Here is a 20130-nt window from a genome sequence, read left to right as displayed (position 1 = left end):
TTGAACCTGGGAGGCAGAGGTTGCAGTGAGCCGAGATTGCACCACTGCACTCCAGCCTGGGCAACAGAGCAAGACTCCATCTCAAAAAAAAAAATAAATAAATAAAAGCCACAGCTTTCCTTCACAAAGGGTATAATCAACAGAGTAGTCCAAACAGTGCTGTTTTCCAAAACAAGACAATTTTCAGGCACAGACCCATGAGATATCTGAAGAATAAATAGGGATCCACTCACAGGACAATCTAGACAGGTAGAATATGCCTGAATATGAGCTGCAGATAATCCCTGGCAAGGGGTGACTTGAGGGAGCAACTAGGCTATAGGTATGCAAGAACTGTTCTAAGACTTGTGAATGCAACACAAACTATACGGGTTAAGTCAACATTCTTTTTTTTTTTTTTTTTGAGACGGAGTGTCGCTCTGTCGCCCAGGCTGGAGCACAGTGGCACGATATCGGCTCACTGCAAGCTCCGCCTCCCGGGTTCACGCCATTCTCCTGCCTCACCCTCCGAGTAGCTGGGACTACAGGCGCCTGCCACAACGCCTGGCTAATTTTTTGTATTTTTAGTAGAGACGGGATTTCATCGTATTAGCCAGGATGGTCTTGATCTCCTGACCTCGTGATCCACCTGCCTCGGCCTCCCAAAGTGCTGGGATTACAGGCGTGAGCCACTGCGCCCGGCTAACATTCTAATTTTATAGTTGAGAAAGTGAAGACCTATATAAATACAGTAATTCACGAAAAACATTGATACTCACATCTGTGAACTCCTACTTCATTTCTTTTACCAAGGCATACTATACACCCAAACATTTTGATACCAGAAGATATTACAAATAACTCCCCCAAATGTTCAATAACCAATTCCCACATATTCCTGTCCCTTTTCAAAGGAGGCAGCTATAAATACCATCACTGGCTGCCAAAATGAGAACAGGTAGTCTAGGTATGATTCCGTGGCTGACACGCAAGACACTTTTTTCTCAAGACCCTGTTTGATTTATCAGCCAGCTGTTGGCTAAAATTATCTTGTAAAATACTTCAACTAATTATAAGCCACATTTTAACTCGGTTTGAATAAACCCAGTCTATGCAACTGGGTTTGAGTTAGGCAACTCATCAAAAGAGAAAGGACCAACACACTGATAATCAAGGGAGATTAAACAGTGGTTAAGGATGCATTAGGTAATGAGTCAACGAAGAGGAAGTAGCTTAGTTTGCGGTAACTTGGATACACACACAATCTTGTGTACAACTGCAAGAGGTTCACAGAATCCAAGTTTGAGACCTTTCCTTGTATGCTGGCATTTCTGAGCTGTGTTTGTTGCCTGAGCCGGTGTCAATGTATTCCTTCATCTGGAGAGAGCACTCCATCTAGTGTGCTGGGTTGTGTGACCACCGCACACAGAAGGTCGGTGATAACAAATGACTGTAGTAAGTTCCTGATAGTTAGGCCAGGCACACTGGCTCATGCCTGTAATCCCAGCACTTTGGGAGGCCAACGTGGGCGGATCAGGAATTCGAGACCAGCCTGACCAACATGGTAAAACCCCATCTCTACAAAAAATACAAAAATTAGCCAGGCGTGGTGGCCTGTGCCTGTAATCCCAGCTACTCGGGAGGCTGAGGCAGGAGAATCTCTTGAACCCGCGAGGCAGAGCTTGCAGTGAGCCGAGATCTTGCCACTGTACTCCAGCCTGGGCAACAGAGCAAGACTCTATCTCCAAAAAAAAGAGAAAGTTTCTGATAGTCCTCCAGCCTGCAATCTAGTAGTAACACCACTGTGCACCTACTTCCACTCTCAGAAGGATTACCACCAGGAACACAGTGGTCTCCAAGCTTGAAAGAGTGGACTCATCTGCAGGGCTTTTCACAGGATGGCCAGGCCCCACCCCATTCGCAGGCCCAGGGAAGGGTCTGAGAATCTGTATTTCCAACAAGTCCCCAGTAAATGTTGATGCCTTTGGTCTGGAGCCCAGACCTTTGAGAACCACTGTTCTAAGACATATATCAAATTTAATGTGTTACTGAAAATGCCACAGATTAACACTTCAAAGTGGTCCAAAATGTGTACCTTGCCATTTCTTTGTTAACTCTGGTCCTCATTTCATCTTCTTCAACTGCACTTGCCCAGTCAGAGCATCTGGAACGGGGTTTAGGGCCTTCAGGAGTGGTAAAGCTGCAATAAAACGAAAATGCTACTGAACCATGATACGTACTTTGTTTACTTCCAAACTGTATGTCAAGAAATATTCAAAGGCTGGTGGGGCACAGTGGCTCATGCCTGTAATACCAGCACTTGGGAAACCAAGATAGGAGGATCACCTGAACCCAGGAGTTCAAGACCAGCATGGGCAAGATAGTGAGACTTCATCTCTACCCCCCACCCAAAAAAATAAAAGCATTAAATCAGTGAACTATCTGTATCAAGCCATACTAAACTGGAGTTTAGCAGGACAAAAGCAAACATGATGTAGAACAGAACCTATCAGTTGAATCTACCCAGGGCTGTCACTAGAGCAGAAGTCACGGAGCTCCTTGGCAGCGTGCCCACTGTGTTTGGGAGGTCTAATAAAACCAACTAGAATTTAAGACTTCAAACTAAATTATGATTCCTTTTGGGTGTCCACACTTCAGTAGTCCAGAGCTATCATATGGCTAAAATCAAGTTATTTGGTTCATCTCTGGTATGTGTTTATAAAGCCACCGTATCAGACATTAAGATGGAGATTTGCTTCAAATTTTTGCAGTGTGTGTGGTAGTCAGAAAAACCCATATCTAGTTTTCAGCTTCAGTTCTGGCATTTCTATGGGTTAGCCTTATCTCACTGATCCAACATCCAGCCTGATGCTGGAGCTCATGAAGCTGACTCTGAGAAGTTCAGAGAGTGTAGAGTTTCCCATTTAGTATTTAATTTGTCCCTATGCCATTAGTCCCCAGCTTGCAGTCACTGCCAATGTCAATGTTGACAGGATTGTGACAATATTGCCTTTCATAAAACCGAAGACCAAAGAATTCCATTATTCTAACAAAGCCCAAGTTTCATAGATTGTGGGCACATCTAGACAGATATGTGCATGCTTGATGGTGCAGAGCAACTACTCACTTCCACCAACCTCGTGCCCCCTGGCTGGCCATACAGAGGGATGTGTTGTCAAACTGAGAAGGATCTGCAAGGTAAGTCTCTCTGAGGCCCTCTCAGGTGGGTGTTTCCACTGTGTAGTCCCAAGCCTGTATCCGTATCATAAAAGTGCAGGTCGGGCATTCCTCCAGGTTATCTGGCCAGTGTAGACTCCTTCATCTGAATATGAACCTCCAGGATAAGAATTTTTCAGACACGTCTATACTAAACGGTAGGATCCTGCACTTGCCAAATGTCTGCCTCCTTCTGTTCTGCATTGACCCATTTTTTTTGAGATGGAGTCTCGCTCATGTTGCCCAAACTGCAGTGCAATGGCGCGATCTCAGCTCACTGTAACCTCCACCTCCCAAGTTCAAGCGATTCTCCTGCCTCAGCCTCCCGAGTAGCTGAAATTACAAGCATGAGCCACCACGCCCAGCTAATTTTTTATTTTTAGCAGAGGCTGGGTTTCTCCATGTTGGCCAGGCTGGTCTCGAACTCCCAACCTCAGGTGATCCACCCGCCTCAGCCTCCCAAAGTGCTGGGATTACAGCCGTGAGCCACCACACCCCGACTGCATTGACCCATCCTAATTCCTGTTAAGTGTGAGAAGAATTGTCTTCAGTTCTCTCTCCATTTTCATTCATGATGAGATCATTGATCCATTAACCAGCTGAGAAATGACTGATGCTGAAGAAATGGTATTCTATTGGTAAGGCTTATTACCAAACTTCTGATAATGAAGCAGGCTACCAAAAACTTATCCAGCCCACCCCAGGAGTGTTTGGATTTGATCATGGAAGTAGCACACACCAAAATCACCGAGACTTTAGACTACTTGTTTTATTTTGCCAGATTATCATGGGAGAGTCTTTAGTTCTGAATTATCTGTAAGTCTGAGTACTTCATAGAATTAGAAAGCAGGTACAGCTGACACCTTCTCACCATGTTGTAAATATTTACTGAGACTGGGTACAGTACTGAGGGATGATAATCTTCTGATTTATCCAATGCTGACTGTCTAGAGCAAATTGTCCACTCTGTAACCTGTATGAACACATTTCTGGGTACCTTAGAAGTTGTCTTTTTCATGTGTGCTAATATGCAGCATTTATACATTGTGAGAAGTTGATTTTAATAAAAAGGTTGAAACTTCATCTCCAAAATAAACAAACAGCCGAGCACAGTGGGGCGTGCCTGTAGTCCCAGCTACGTAGGAGGCCCAGGCAGGAGGATCACTCTAGCCCAGGAGGTCAAGGCTGGATAAGCCTTGATCCTGGCACTGCACTCCAGTCTGGGCAACAGGGCAAGACTCTATCTCAAAAAAATATATATGGTGGCAGGCTGCGGTGGCTCATACTTGTAATCCCAGCACTTTGGGGAGGCCGAGGCATGTGGATGACCCGAGATAAGGAGTTCGACACCAGCCTGGCTAACATGGGGGCGAAACCCCGCCATGTTAAAATAAAATACAAAAATAACATAAAAATACAAAAAATAGCCAGGTGCAGTGGTGCACACCAGTAGTCTCACCTACTAGGGAGGGTGAGGCAGGAGAACTGCTTAAACCCCAGAGGCGGAGGCTACAGTGAGCCGAAATTGCACCACTGCACTCCAGCCTCAGCAACACAGACTCCGTCTCAAAAAATAAATAAATAGTAATATAGAATAGCTAACATAGCCGTTTACCTCTCAGGTGCATATGATTAATAATTCAGAATGTTACATACACTATGATTACAATGTGTACAGAGGAGTGTAAGTCAGAGTCCCTGCTGTATCAGGACTCCATCTACTGGCAAAGTACCCCCTACACTTGAGTCAAACCAAATCCAGGAGCTCAGTTCCATCTCAAGCTCAAGGTAGTCTTCAGTCAATATCGGGAAATTTATGGCCAGGCAGTGGCTCACTCCTGTAATCCTAGCACCTTGGGAGGCCAGGGCCAGCTGCCTGGGCTCAGGAGTTCCACACTAGCCAGGGAACATGGTGAAACCTCATCTCTACTAAAATACAAAAACTTAGCTGGGCGTGGTAGCTCACATCTGTAATCCCAGCTACTCGGGAGGCTGAGGCAGGAGAATCCCTTGGGCCCAGGAGGTGGAAGTTGCAGTGATCCACCAGCGGAGTTGCAGTGAGCCGAAATCACGCACTGCACTCCAGCCTGGGAGACAGAGAGAGACCCCATCTCAAAAAATAAATGAATAAATAAATAATAGTCCGGGCATGGTGGCTCACGCCTGTAATCCCAGCACTTTGGGAGGTTGAGGCAGGCGGATCACCTGAGGTCAGGAGTTCAAGACCAGACTGGCCAACATGGTGAAGCCCCATCTCTACTAAAAATACAAAAATCAGCTGGGTGTGGTGGCAGGTGCCTGTAATCCCAGCTACTCGGGAGGCTGAAGCAAGAGAATCACTTGAACCTGGGAGGTGGAGGTTGCACTCCAGCCTGGGCAACAGAGCGACAATGCCGCCTCAAAAAAATAATAATTAAAATTAAAAAAAAAAAAATCAGGAAATTTGAAAGCTTAAGGCTTGATGCCCCAAATTCTGGCAATTCAAATTGATGTATCTTATTTATACATCAAACATAAACTCACATTTTTATTTTTCTACCCCGTTTTTCTGTTGGTCATTACTGATATTAAAACTAGACACTGGGTCGGGTGCATAGGCTCATGCCTGTGATCCCAGCACTTTAGGAGGCCGAGGCAGGCAAATCACAAGGTCAGGAGTTTGAGACCAGCCTGGACAACATGATGAAACCCCGCCTCTACTTGGGCCGGGCGCTGTGGTTCATGCCTGTGATCCCAGCACTTTGGGAGGCCAAGGCGGGCGGATCACAAGGTCAGGAGATCGAGACCACGGTGAAACCCCGTCTCTACTAAAAATACAAAAAATTAGCCAGGCGCAGTGGCAGGCGCCTGTAGTCCCAGCTACTCGGGAGGCTGAGGTGGGAGGCTGAGGCAGGAGAATGGCATGAACCTGGGAGGTGGAGCTTGCAGTGAGCAAGCTCTGTCACCAGCCTGCGTGACAGAGCGAGACTCCATCTCACACACACACACAAAAAAAACCCTGCTTCTACTAAAAATACAAAAATTAGGCTGGGTATGGTGGCTCACGCCTGTAATCCCAGCACTTTGGGAGGCTAAGGCGGGTGGATCGCTATGTCAGGAGTTTGAGACTAGCCTGACAAACATGGTGAAACTTCGTTTCTACTAAAAATACAAAAATTAGCCAGGCGTGGTGGTGTGCACCTGTAATCTCAGCTACTCAGGAGGCTGAGGCAGAATTGCTTGAACCCGGGAGGCAGAGGTTGCAGTGAGCTGAGATCGTGCCATTGCACTCCAGCCTGGGCAACAGAGCAAGACTCTATCTCAAAAAGAAAAAAAAAAAAAAAAAATAGCCGGGTGTGGTGGCGCATGCCTGTAGTCCCAGCTACTCCGAGGCTAAAGCAGGAGAACTGCTTGAACTTGGAAGGCAGAGGTTGCAGTGAGGTGAGATCATGCCACTGCACTCCAGCCGGGATGACAGTGAGACTCCGTCACAAAAAAATAAGCTAGATAACTTTAATTACAACAAATAAGCAACCTATTTTAGCTGTAAACCAAATGCTGTGCTTGGAAAATACAATTGCAATAACTAATGAATAATACTTATGTAATTATCATTTCTTCCCTTACAGTCACACAACTCAAGAGAAACTTAAATTGCATTTCTAAAAGTAAATTTCCAGATTCTAAAAACAGTAGAAAGGCATGAAATCAAATTAGGTAATTAACTGAAAATTAAGTTGACTCAATAGAGGCCTGTCCAGGATTGGATACAAGCATCCTCACTAGTGTATCAAGAGGTTCAAGTCTGGGTCTCCCAGTGTAACAAGTTCCTGAACTACAAGAATAATTTAAAGCCTGTGTATGTGAATGACCATATACTACATACCGTATTTTGGTACCTTTAAGTCCATTTCTTAGATTAAGTAGGTTACATTCACAATCTACCCTATCTTAGGACAACAAAGCCTAATTTTACACACTAAGCTAACAACCTTCCAAAGGGAGTACTTCTAGATCTTATCCATCAAGGAGCTGGCTCTATTTGTAAGATGCCTCCAGGCCTTACCCACAACGTGCAAACACCAAGTGCAAAGGCCCTAGCACAGAAGCATTCCTATAGTTGGAGGAATGAGGATACCAAAAACTTCTGTAACTTCTAAAGCACTGTAAGGATTTAATATTTTTATCTTCAGCTAAATGAGACCACTGGAGAGTTCAGAGTTTGATCTCAATAAGGTTTGATAACCTTCCCTTCATATCTGGACCTAAGGCCTCTTCTGTACCCACCCCTAGACCCAAGTTTTTTTTTTGTTTTGTTTTGTTTTGTTTTTTTGAGACAAAGTCTCACTCTTGTTGCCCAGACTTGAGTGCAATGGCTCAATCTCGGCTCACTGCAACCTCCCCTTCCTGGGCTCAAGGGATTCTCCTGCCTCAGCCTCCCGAGTATTTTGTATTTAGTAGAGATGGGGGTGTTGGGAAAAAGGCTTTTCGGGTGCCTGTATAAACTGGCCATAAAAATATGGGACAGTAAGTTGTGAAAAGCCACAAGAGGCCTCTGAGGAGGAAAGCCTCCTAAAATTGCCATCATGTTCCCATGCTCAGATCAAGACCTGCTCTCTTATCTTTTGAACACTGTGTTCAAGGAGAAAGACACTCCTTTAAAGCACTGGAACGTGGACAGACATGCAGGGTCCTAGTTAAGCCCGCTCCCACTAGCTACTCATCCCATTAGCTACTCATCGGTAAGTTACAGATATGCTGTTTGAGCACAAACGAGATTCATTTAAACCGCTACTGCTGGCCGGGCGCGGTGGCTCAAGCCTGTAATCCCAGCACTTTGGGAGGCCGAGGCGGGCGGATCACAAGGTCAGGAGATCAAGACCACAGTGAAACCCCGTCTCTACTAAAAAATACAAAAAATTAGCCGGGCGCGGTGGCGGGCGCCTGTAGTCCCAGCTACTCAGGAGGCTGAGGCAGGAGAATGGCGGGAACCCGGGAGGCGGAGCTTGCAGTGAGCCGAGATCGCGCCACTGCACTCCAGCCTGGGCAACAGCGTGAGACTCCGTCTTAAACCGCTACTGCTATAAATTATGCCTATGATACACTGCTTCTCTTTCACTGTTTCACCCTGAACGTCTACTTCTTAGATTTAAGTGATTGTACTCAATAGTGTGGAGACCAGAACTCTGGACCTTTTGCAGCCTCCATTTTCCAACTGGGCCCCTGGCTCCCACCTTTATGAACTCCTAACCTGTCTCTTCTCATTCCTTTGTTGCCACCGGACTTCGCGTACCCTACGGGTGGTGTTGAGGCTGGTCCCCAACAATGGGGTTTCTCCATGTAGTCAGGCTGGTCTCGAACTCCTGACCTCAGGTGATCAGCCGGCCTTGGCCTCCCAAAGTGCTGGGATTACGGACAGGAGCCGCTGCACCCAGCCCCCTAGACCCAAGTCTTTAAATATCATCTCTATGCCCTGGTAACTCATTGTGCCTGAAGATGCCTCCCAATGTAGACTCCTACACTCCATTACCTTTCTTGACATCTCCTTTGCTTCTCTAAGCAGTTTCTCAAGCCTCACAACTTCCCGTACCTAGCTGCTCCAGCCCATCTTCTCTATCTTGGCAAATGGCCCCACAATCAAGTGTTCAGACCTAAAAGGCTTGAGTCATTCTTGATGCCTCTTTCCTCTGTAAACCAAAAAGTGTCTGAGACAGGTCTCAATTACTTTAGGAATTTAGCTAACTTGTTAAGGACATGACTAAAAGAACACGAAATTACAGAAAGAGTCTGTGATTTGTGCCTTTCTCCAAAGATGATTGTGAGGACTTCAATATTTAAAAGAGAAGAGCAGGTTGAAGGAGAAAGGATCCACATGTTCCAAGAGAAAACGAGCAGCTAGGGGAATAGTCAATTATGTATTCCTCGTGCGCTCGGTAAGTCGGCACTTAAGGTGAACAAAGTTCACCCGTGGAGACACTTCATCTTTCATCTGCAGCTATCTGCTTAGAAACAAAAGGAAACGCAAAGGTAGTTTCTTGCATGACTCCGCCTTCAGCTTAATTTCTTCCTTTTGGCATAGTGGTTTTGGGTCCGAGTTTTTATTTTCTTTTCACGCCTCCCATCCCCAACCCATCAGCAAGTCTCACAGGTCCTGCCTTCAGAAGTCTATCCTGAACCATGCATTTCCTCCCGCCTTCACTGCTGCATCTCGGCCAAGTCACCATGCCTTTCAGGAAACTTAGGAGCAACAAGCCCCCAATGCGGGACGGACCACCCCACACAAAGCCCCTCGAGTTTTCTCTAACCATAGCCCCTTAAAGCCCCGCCACTATGACCACTGGCACCCCTGCTTACTTCCTCCAAACCCTCCTCGGCTGTCCCACCCCTATCAAGCCCTCCTTTCGCTCGCATCTCGACCCTCCCCCTACACACCGCCTAACCTAGAAAATGGCCAAGCAGGTGAACCCGGTAAACCCACTTCTCGTCGGGACTCGGGTGTCCCCTGACTTCCACGTGTTCACGAGAAGCCCGTCGGAGGCCCTGACCTCTCCCGGGAGCACCACACAGGCTCTAACTGGCCAACTCGGGCTGACACCAGTTCAGCAGACTCCCACCCCGGGAAGAGGCTTCCGGAGTGTTCCAGCGCCTGCCAGGCCTGGTGCGGGCGCCCCAGTGCAGGGGCCGCGCGGAGACAAAGGTAAAAGGACGCAGGACGCCGACCTGGCCGATCCCGGCACCGAGAGAGCGCGACAAGGTCCCTGGAGCCCCCGGCCCCGTCAAGGGCTCCACCGCGCCCCGACCCCCGGGTCCCGTGCCCACCTCTCGGGTCTGCGCTCGGCGCCGCGGTGCTCGGCCTCCTCGGCGTCTTCGGGCCTCCAGCGTCTGCCGTCGGCTCTGCGCTTCCGTCCCAGGCTCCATCGCGCGGGGGACGGCGGGCTGCGGGGAGGAACGCGGTCGGCGGGGCTCGGGAGGTCGGGGACCGCCGCACGACCCCCGTCCCGCAACATCCGGCCCCGCACGACCCCCGCCCCACGGAGCACGCCCTCCCTCGCCCGCCGCGCAGCCCGGCCTCACCTGGCGTCACCGTCGCAGCGGCTCTGATACCTCGGCGGGCTTCGCGGGCGGCAGGCCATGGCAGCACGGGTCGGGCGCGCAGGGCGGGCCGGGGCCGGGGCCGGGGCTGAGGCGGCGGGGGCGCGGGCCGGGCGCGCAGAGCAGGGAAGGAAAGAACCGGACCTGAGGGAGTGAGCTGCGTCCCCGCGCCGGCGCTCACAACCTCTGCGCGCCCCGCCCCCAACCGCCTTTATATCGGCGCCGGGCCCCGCCCCTCGGCCTCCCGCGCGCGCCGGGTCGGGCGAAACCATCGGGCCACGCCGTGGGGGTCCACTCGGCTGCGCGCGCCTCGCCAGCCGACTGGGGCTGGGGCGAGACCTCAGAACCGCGGGCAGCCGCGAAGCCCGACTGCCTGGCGCTCGGCTCGGGAGCCGGAGGGACGCCGTGGGCTGAGGAGAGGCCTAAGGAAAAGGTTGAGCTCCACCCGCGGGATTGAGACGGCCGGGCCGCCGCGGGCCGCTGCGACGCTGATAGGTCGCGCCTTGGCGGGCGGGGGCAGCTTTGGCGGGAGATTCGGCCGCGCGCGACGCGGCGCAGGTTGTGGGGGAAGGGCAAGCGGCGCGTTTCTCAGCCTGGGTCGTGGCGCATCTCCCATTGGTCCCGGCCTGGGTGGAGCGCGGCTCTGCTTGGTCCCTGCCCAGGTGGGGGCGTGTCTCCTCCCTGGCGGGAACCCGGAACCCGGAAGGCGTGGCTATGGCCGGTACTGACTGCTCCCCACGGTCCCGTGGCCGCTGCAGGCGCGTACCCGCGGTCTGCTGTTTTGAGCCGCTTAAAGTTTTGGAGTAACCTTTTAGGTAGCGATAGTTGACCACTACGCTGAGTCTTTCCGGTCCCACTGCCCTGGCCGTTAGCCGCACACCGGCCACCCACTGAGCCGCTAGTCTCCGCCGCTAGTCTCGGATGCAGCTGCCTCCCTGCCCGCCCGTGACGTCCTCCGCTGTGTCGCCGGTACCTGACGCTCCCACTCTCTGCCTGGAGTTGACTGGGCTTGAAGTATCCTGAAGAATCCCTGGCTCAGCAGGGAGGCCCCACCTGGAGGCGAGGTCCTGTAGATCCGCACCATCCGTCCCGCTTCCCCGCCGCCGTCACAGTTGCAGCTGATGGCCCCGCGGATCCAGCCAAATAGAACCCCAACAGGGGTACACATACACCTGGGAACAGGTTCCCACAGCTTCCTGTTGGAGACAACGTGAGGGATGCAGGGGAGAGTGGAACCAGCCAAAAGAGTGGGCAGTGGGGTCAGGTCCAGGAGGCTGAGCCCCAGGGATGCTTGGGATCCCTCTGAGGCCCTACACCTTTCGGAGGGCCTGGCTTTTGCACCTGCTGTCCTCAGGACTGTGCCTTGGTGCGCCCACCGCCCCCTTTTGAACTTGAAAAGGTCATCCTAAGACTAGGACAGACACATCCTGTCCCTTCCCTCCCCAGGCCCTGGGCATCCCATAACCCTCAATACTGTAAACTAAAAATCCTTGCAGGGTGCGGTGGCTCACGCTGGTAATCCCAACACTTTGGGAGACCGAGGTGGGAGGATCATCTGAGGTCGGGAGTTCGAGACCAGCCTGACCAACATGGAGAAACCCCGTCTCTACTAAAAATACAAAATTAGCCTGGCGTGGTGGCACATGCCTGTACTCCCAGCTACTTGGGAGGCTGAGGCAGGAGAATCGTTTGAACCCGGGAGGTGGTGGGTCAAGATCATGCCACTGCACTCTAACCTGGGCAACAAGAGCGAAACTCTGTCTCAAAAAAAATTAAAATCCTAAGCCCCCAACAACTGAATGGACCCCCTTGTGGTCAGTGGGACACCAGTGGCAATAAGATACCAAATTATGAATAAGACCTAAGGTCATGCCAGGCAAGGGTTAAGTCACACACCCTACATTTAAACTATATTCTTACTGTCACACTGCTTTTCTTTTCCTCTTAGTAGCTCAACAAGCACTGGCCTTGAGATAGGCAGTGTTGAAACAGTGCAGTGGCTGAGATGATGGCTCATGCCTGTGATCCCAACTCTTTGGGAGGCTGAAGCCAGAGGATTGCTTCAGGTCCAGAGTTTAAGACCAGCCTGGGCAACAGCGAGACCCTGTCTTACAAAAAACTTAAACAAAAAGGCTAGGCACTGTGGCTCACACCTGTAATCCCAGCACTTTGGGAAGCTAAGGTGAGAGGATCGCTTGAGCTCAGGAATTCAAGACCAGCCTGGGCAACATAGCAAGACTTCTTTACTAAAAATCAAAAAAATTAGCCGGCCGTGGTGGTGTGTGCCTGTGATCCCAGCTACTAGGAGGCTGAAATAGGATTGCTTGAACCTGGGAGGTCAAGGCTGCAGTGAGCCCAGATGGCGCCACTGCACTCCAGCCTGGGCAACAGAGTGAGACCCTGTCTCAAAACAATAAAAACCAATTTGCAGTTCCACCAGATGCCAACTGATCCCCCAGCCCCTATTCCACTAGCCATAACTACAGGTTTCATTGGAGCTACAGGTTTCATTGAGCAAGCGACTGATTTCAGTAACTTGGTCCAGATAAGAGCCCACAGTGATGGACCACTTCTGGCCTGTGTAGAACCTCATTATAATACATTTAAATGTTAAGTCTCCACCCCAAAGTGAATGTGGATTATGTTTGCTCAGGATGCAAGCGTCAGGAGTGCCTTCATGAATATTCATAGATCCTGTCACCTGCTGAATATGCATGTTTAGCCAACCCATTCAGCATAAAGCTCCTGCCCCAACCCCTCCTCCTCCTCTGAAGTGCCCGTCTCTGGTCTTGGCCGGAGGCTGTGCTTTCCAGTCTGAGGGATGGCCACCTTGCAGGCTGTAACTTTTTTATTTTTTTGAGACAGTCTCACTCTCACCCAGGCTGGAGTGGAGTGGAGTCTCGGCTCACTGCAACCTCTGCTATCCGGGTTCAAGTGATTCTCATCATCAGGCTGTAACTTTTCAGAAGAAATAAAGTCTCCTCTAAGTTAACAGCACAGAGCCAAAGAGTCCAAGTGCCTGGGAGCCCTAGGGCCTGGCACACAGTCAGGGTCTGTAACAGCCCCTCAGTAGATGCTCACTAGTCTCTGTCGTTGGTTAAAGCAGTGCCTGGTTGTGTATGCAAAAGAATGCTAGTGAAAGCACCACACTGGAAAGAATCTGAAGACACTCGGAGCGCAGGAAACTAGAGCCCACTGTCATATCTTTCAACAGGATTACGTGTACTATTTCCCCAAGAACCGTCCTGTGAGTCGAGAAGCAGAATGGGGAAAACGGCAGCAAGCACTCACTGTCCAGTTGCTGGGGTGATCACCTGAGGTCCCAGTGCTGTGGGGAACCCCGGGTGCCGCCTTGTCTGCCCTAGGTGCTCAGCTGGCAATTGCTGGGCCACCCTGACCCACAGTGAGGTCAGTAGAGACAGCCTCGTGTCCTCACAGGAGGCAGCTGCAAACATAAGTGAACCGGGAAGGCTGCTCGTTCCTTGGCTACCCACGTGTCCACACATCAGTTCCCGAATCTGGAAGGAGCCACAGTGGTGACCACACAGTGACTTCCCCCAGGATGTGTCTCTGCCCCTCCTGCCCTGCTCCTGCAGATGGCCCTGGGTTGGGGGTTGTCAAGACCCCAGAGTCCTCAAACTAGAAATCATCGAAGGTTCCTACTGTACCCGCCTCCCAACCAAAGGGTTTTTTCCTCCTTATTCTGAGCAAAGCACGCCATGCGCACAATTCCACCTCTAAGGTGGCTCCTCCAACAACCCCAGGCCATTCTCCAACTATGACAAAAGTTTGGTTTTAATATCGGGCCACACAAAACACAGTACATCACTTCAGAGTACATTTTATTAAATATGGTGTCATTTGGCTACAATAGGTTTGTCTTTATAAAACTAAGTTACTTCTTTTGTAATAAAAACAACCCCAACCCACTGCCCCTCTTTGGCAGCCCTTAAAACTCAGGATTGGCCGGGCGCGGTGGTTCACACCTGTAATCCCAGCACTTTGGGAGGCCGAGGCGGGCAGATCACGAGGTCAGGAGATCGAGACCATCCTGGCTAACACGGTGAAACCCCGTCTCTACTAAAAATGCAAAAAATTAGCCGGGCGCGGTGGCAGGCACCTGTAGTCCCAGCTACTCAGGAGGCTGAGGCAGAATGGGGTGAACCTGGGAGGCGGAGCTTGCAGTGAGCTGAGATGGCGCCACTGCACTCCAGCCTGGGCAACAGAGCGAGACTCCATCTTAAAAAAAAAAAAACAAATAAACAAAAAACTCAGGATCAAGGCTAGGTCTGGCTCCCAGCCACAGCCCTTGCTGCCTTCACCTGCTGAGTGTTCCAGGAAGCCTCCCAAATCCCAAGGGTCAGGCCACCTGAGTCTATCACCTCTGCGTGAAACAGCCAAGCCCAGGGGCTTTGGGGCCGCAGGTGTGAGGCCTCTCCAGTAGCCACAGCTGTGTCAGGGCTGTGCCTGGGGCCTGGCCAACATCTCCCCTCCCCTTGAACCAACAGGAATTGGGCAAGACACTCACCCGAGCCTTGACCACATGGGGCGTGTACCCCCTTCTGAGCCTGGGAGACCCTGGGGGAGTGGGCAGCCTGTGCTGGACCCTGGTGGGCTTGTGTTCTGGATGTCACTATGGCACTTTGGTCCTCAACCCCCACCCCTACCCAGGAGTCTGAGGCCTCGGCCTTCCCTGGACTTGTTGGGCAGCAGAAGGCACCAAGGACAGGATGAGAACCCCTGAGGGGCAGCCCCACAAATGAGGGCACTCTGACCTGTCCTTCCATTGCCACCCCACCCAGGAATGGCCCTCAACTGGCCACAGCCACCAGGAAGCCCCAGGACTGCTCCCACACCACAGCGGTGCCCTCTTCTCTATCCCACCCTTGGGACCTACCCAGGGTTCTCCAGGCAGCCAGGGGCCAGCTCCAGGACAGGGCAGGAGAATGCAGATCTGGGTCTGGCATGTAACTGAGGGGGGTGTGCTCCAGGGAAGTAAGGCAAATGGCCCAGGTGACGACCACCTGGGGTAGACCCAGGGTCTCCAGGGAATGGCTCGGGGGCAAACGCTGTGTTCTGTGTGTGCAGGATCTGCCCCCAGCAGCAGGAAGGGAGCAGAAGGGAGGCGAAGAGGAGGTACCCAGGACTTGTACCCTGGCTGCCAAGCAGGGTGGGGTGTTTTCATGAGGATTGCTTTTAACCAAAAGTCCTCAGCCTTCTGCAGACCCAGGGCAGAGGTGAGTTGCTCCAGATCATGTGCTTTAAGTAGAGCCCTTTACCAGCCAGGAGACCCAGCCACCCCCTTCCCCGCCCCGTGGCTGGGGGGACACAGAGTCACCTCAAGGCCCCAGCCCACTCAGCGCACAGTGCACACATCCAGGATGCAGAAGCGTGCGCGGCAGGTGGGGCAGGGCACGCGGCTGGCCAGCCAGGTGTCAGGGCGCAGGGGGTCCTGGCGGCTGGCGAACCACTTGCCCATGCAGGTGAGGCACCACATGGGGCGGCAGTAACACTGCTGGCACTCGCCTGCGGCTGCCTCCTGACAGGTCTTCACTAGCTTCACGCTGGCACGCGTCTGCATGCAGCCTATGCAGGCCTCCAGCTCCTGCGGGCAGGTGGAGCGTCACCAGGAGCCCAGGCAGACACCTGTGGGCACCCACCCATCCACCTGGCCCAGGCCCCCACCTGGCTGCTGGGCACTGAGTAGGCCGGGTTGACCTCTACCAGGGAGGCAAATGTCTCCAGGAACAGGTCGCCCAGGCTCTGGTGGATGACCACGTGGGCTGCCCTGCGGATGGGTGCCTGGAGTTTCTCGCAGAGCTCCCCGTACTCAGTGGAGTTCAGCCTGCAGGGAGGAGAGCTGCTGGGGCCCTCTGCAGGGCAAAGGGAGGGGGAGATGGAGGCCATACCCCAAGGAGTGACAGGGCAGCTGTCGCACCAGGACCAACCAGGAGAGATGGCCCTAAGGCCAGAGCCCAGGGACCCAGTGCCAGACGGCCCAACCTGGGCATGGGGCAGACCTAGGAGCAAGGCAGCTGTCCAGCCTGAGGGCTGCACTGTCCTGAGTGCTCCCCAAGAATCTGGGGGAGACGGCTCCAGGGAGAGTGGAAGGGGAGGCCAAGAGTGCAGGGGGGCCCGAAGGAGGGCTATGCGGGAGGGCTCAGTGACGGGTGTCTCGTGGACACCTTGCCTGGTGTCACACAAGTCCATGAGTGCTGGAGTCCACACCGGCTACGCCTAGCACCTCCCAGGGGTCATGGCGCCAGAGCCTGGCTCTGGCCTGCCGCGTGCCCTCTGCACCCCCGCAGGCACCACACTCTTACCGGATGTCAAAGGCCTGCACGGCAGGGTTGGCGCTGGCCACACGGATGGTGAGGAGCTGCACAGGCAGGTTCGAGTCTGGCGAGAGCTCGTGCTGCCGAGACTCCGTCACAGTCAGGTGCACGTCCTGCTGCTGGGCCACATGCACTCGGTAGGTGGTCACCTTCATCACCCACACGTCTGTCACAATCACACGGGCACCTGGTGCGCCGGTGGCAAACTTGTCAATCCGCCGGAATTCAGTGTTGATGGAGGAGGCAACAGCCTGCCAGCCGGACTGTGGGAGGGCATAGAGTGCCAGGGTGCGTGCCAGTGGGTGGCGGGCCCACCGGTCACGGGACCAGTAGTAGATCAGGATGCAGGCGACGGCGGGGAGGGTCACGGCCAGCAGCAGGAAGAGCCGCCAGGCGGGGGAGTGGAACCGCTTTTCTGAAGCCGCAAGGCACACGCCCACATAGTAGCCTGCAAAGGACAGGGTGAGCCTCAGGAGAAAGTGGGTGCCAGGCCGCTGTCCACCCCCACACAGCCCTGGGCCCGGCCCTCTGCCCGGGTTCCAGGGTCAGCTCCCAGGGTAAGTGGGTTTTACCCACTCTGCACTTCCCTAGCCGGCCCACTCTGTCCCTGCCTGTGGCAATGGCAGGATATATTAGGGGAAAAGGTTTTTAATTTGCTGCTTTAGTTTCATACAATATGTAAATATTGAAAAAACTACAAAAGCCTAGAAAGAGAAAAATAAACACAATGAAGTGTCCCCTCAGGCAGAGCTGACCCCTGGCCTGCCCAGGGCAGCTGCCTGGACAGGATCTCAGTCTCTCAATCTCACCAGCTCTGAGAAGGCTGGTCAAACGTGGCCCATCCCAGAGCTGAGAAGTTGTGTGTGAGAAAGGAAGCAAGTGTCAAAGAATGATGGGACACGTCCAGAGGACACAAGGCCAGCTTCAGGGCCCTGCTGGCCAGATCGGGGACAATTTGAAGGTCCAAATAAGCAATGGAGACGGTGAGGAGTTGCACTAGCAGCTTCCAGTTGGCAAAAAGTAATAGTCCACATTTGGAGTTGGCCCAGTCACTGCATTTCAAGGTAATGTGACATATAACAATAGGTTACTGGGGCTGGGTGGCTCACGCCTGTAATCCCAGCACTTTGGGAGGCCCAGGCGGGCGGATCACAAGGTCAGGAGATTGACACCATCCTGGCTAACACGGTGAAACCCCGTCTCTACTAAAAAATACAAAAAAATTAGCTGGGCCTGGTGGCGGCACCTGTAGTCCCAACTACTCAGGAGACTGAGGCAGGAGAATGGTGTGAACCCAGGAGACGAAGTTGCAGTGAGCCAAGATCGTGCCACTGCACTCCAGCCTGGGCGACGGAGTAAGACTCCGTCTCAAAAAAATAAATAAATAGGCCGGACGCTGTGGCTCAAGCCTGTAATCCCAGCACTTTGGGAGGCCGAGACGGGAGGATCACAAGGTCAGGAGATCGAGACCATCCTGACTAACACAGTGAAACCCCGTCTCTACTAAAAAATACAAAAAACTAGCCGGGCGCGGGGGCGGGGGCCTGTAGTCCCAGCTACTCGGGAGGCTGAGGCAGGAGAATGGCGTAAACCCGGGAGGCAGAGCTTGCAGTGAGCTGAGATCCGGTCACTGCACTCCAGCCCGGGCGACAGAGCGAGACTCCGTCTCAAAAAAAAATAAATAAAATAAATAAATAAATAAATAGGTAACTAATACCTAATAAAGCTTGAAAACTTTCAAACTGGCTGGGCGCGGTGGCTCAAGCCTGTAATCCCAGCACTTTGGGAGGCCGAGACGGGCGGATCACGACGTCAGGAGTTCAAGACCATCCTGGCTAACACGGTGAAACCCCGTCTCTACTAAAAATACAAAAAACTAGCCGGGCGAGGTGGCGGGCGCCTGTAGTCCCAGCTACTCGGGAGGCTGAGGCAGGAGAATGGCGTAAAAACCCGGGAGGCGGAGCTTGCAATGAGCTGAGATCCGGCCACTGCACTCCAGCCTGGGCGACACAGCAAGACTCCGTCTCAAAAAAAAAAAAAAAAAAAAAAAAAAGAAAACTTTCAAACTAAGTTAAAAATAAAAAGAGCTTGACATCCAGCTGTGAGGTCAGCTGTGCTGTCTGCTTCAGGTGTGGCCGCCATGATTCACTTGTGGTCCCTCACAGGCGTCTGGGGAGGGTGCAGTTGGAAGGGATACAGAAACCCACCCAGTAGGCCTCGAAAGCGGCCTGGTCAGGGCCCTAGCCCCACTCAGCCCCATCCATTTCCCAAGTGGGCCCCCAGCCCATCCTCTCCATGAGGCAGGCCTGGGCGTCTCCACCCCACACCTGCCTCCAGCTCCCCCGGGCCCGGGCAGCTGCATGCTCACACCGGGATGTGGAGGGTCACCCCTCTTGTTTCCCCAGAGCGGCAGACCTGGCCAGCCACTGGCCATTTGTCCTCCCAGAGCTGCGTCTGCCCCTGTGTCCTCCAGAGGTCCCCCCTTGAAATCCCTTTCCAACCACTGCACCCCCCATCTCCCACCTGTCTGTCATCCAACTGGCTGAGACGGGGACCTTCCAGAGCCCCAGTTACCACCTGCGGCCCAGCCCAACACCCCCCGGACAACTCTGAGGGTCCCACCTGCACAGAGGCCCTCCTCAGCCTCTGCCCCTGTGGCGCCCCCAAACTGGAACTGCCTCCAAATCCGCACGTTCTCCCCACACCCACCTTCCAAGGCCTAGAGCAATGCCACCCTCCACACAGTCCCTCCGACCCCTTCTGTTGGACTCAATCAACAGTTGCCTTCTCCTGGCCACTGCCCGCAACCACGACAAGCAAAGGCTGCTTGGCCTTGGAACCCCCAGGCATGTGACGGTTCAGGACATGGTGAGCCGGGGCATCCCCTGCCCAAGGTTCTGTACTTGGGTTCCCGTCACCTGCAAGCCAGCGCCGGCGGCGCCCCTAAGCGCGCTCAGCCCACGCCGCGGTCCCTCTGGATGAGGACCGGCGCCTCTCCCCAGCTGCGCCCAGGCGCTTTCGGGGCCTCGGCGAGCTGGCGGAGGCCTCCTCCTGACCTCCCAGCAAGCCCTGCGCAGGAGAGGACGCGGCTGGCCGGCCGGAGCAGCCTCACCGAGCGGCAGCAGCGAGTGGCACAACAGCGTGGCGGCCGTGCGGCGCAAGTGGAAGGGCACGAAGGCGGCGTCCTCGCTGCCCAGCCAGCCCGACAGCAGGTTCTGCACCGTGAGCCCCGCCGCGTGGAACTCGTTAGGCGTGAACACAAAGCACACGGCGAACACCAGATAGGCGAGAGTGAAGGTCACCTCGGGGCTGTCCATCGCGCCGCCGCCGGGAAGCTATCCGGCGAGGACCCCGCCCCCGGCGCGGGGAAGAGGCCGCAGCGCCCAGACCCCGACCTGTCGGTTGCGGCAGCCGCCACCCGGCCGCCCGCGGGGCACTCTAGGAGATGGAGTCCCGCCGCCCGGCCGCCCGCGGGGCGCTCTGGGAGATGCAGTCCCCGTGAGGGTGCGGCCTCTCTTCAGGGCCCGCC

General features: G+C 53.4%; 2 protein-coding genes across 3 annotated transcripts in view; both read right to left on the bottom strand.

Moving 5' to 3' along the window:
- SLBP (stem-loop binding protein) overlaps positions 1 to 20130 on the bottom strand; it is a 72095-nt gene that overhangs the window by 10353 nt on the left and 41612 nt on the right. Inside the window, exons 2-4 of the mRNA XM_050792329.1 lie at positions 10249 to 10469; positions 9994 to 10110; positions 2075 to 2179 (exon numbers count right to left, since the gene is read on the bottom strand). Coding sequence (XP_050648286.1) covers positions 2075 to 2179; positions 9994 to 10110; positions 10249 to 10307 — 281 coding nt within the window. The 5' untranslated portion in view covers positions 10308 to 10469. The remainder of the gene's footprint in view (positions 1 to 2074; positions 2180 to 9993; positions 10111 to 10248; positions 10470 to 20130) is intronic.
- Positions 14092 to 20110, bottom strand: TMEM129 (transmembrane protein 129, E3 ubiquitin ligase). 2 transcript variants are annotated; one of them, XM_050792320.1, is made up of 4 exons: positions 19714 to 20110; positions 16590 to 17049; positions 15952 to 16111; positions 14092 to 15871 (listed from the first exon to the last, which is right to left on the bottom strand). In XM_050792320.1, the coding sequence occupies exons 1-4, from the start codon at positions 19916 to 19918 to the stop codon at positions 15623 to 15625; spliced, it is 1074 nt and encodes a 357-aa protein (XP_050648277.1). In that variant the 5' UTR covers positions 19919 to 20110; the 3' UTR covers positions 14092 to 15622. The 2 variants fall into 2 exon arrangements, with proteins under 2 accessions (XP_050648277.1, XP_050648278.1); XM_050792321.1 differs by lacking the exon at positions 15952 to 16111 and having other exon boundaries at positions 19714 to 20109.

The sequence above is a fragment of the Macaca thibetana genome, chromosome 5 (genome assembly GCF_024542745.1).
Source record: "Macaca thibetana thibetana isolate TM-01 chromosome 5, ASM2454274v1, whole genome shotgun sequence".
In the NCBI taxonomy this organism is placed as follows: Eukaryota; Metazoa; Chordata; class Mammalia; order Primates; family Cercopithecidae; genus Macaca; species Macaca thibetana.
This window is presented reverse-complemented; position numbering and strand designations above follow the sequence as displayed.

Coding starts and splice junctions, on each gene's coding strand:
- TMEM129 (XM_050792320.1), bottom strand. CDS start 19,918: ATGGACAGCCCCGAGGTGACCTTCACTCTCGCCTATCTGGTGTTCGCC. Junction 17,050..19,713: donor CCACTCGCTGCTGCCGCTCG/GTGAGGCTGCTC, acceptor TGTCCTTTGCAG/GCTACTATGTGGGCGTGTGC. Junction 16,112..16,589: donor GTGCAGGCCTTTGACATCCG/GTAAGAGTGTGG, acceptor TCCTCCCTGCAG/GCTGAACTCCACTGAGTACG.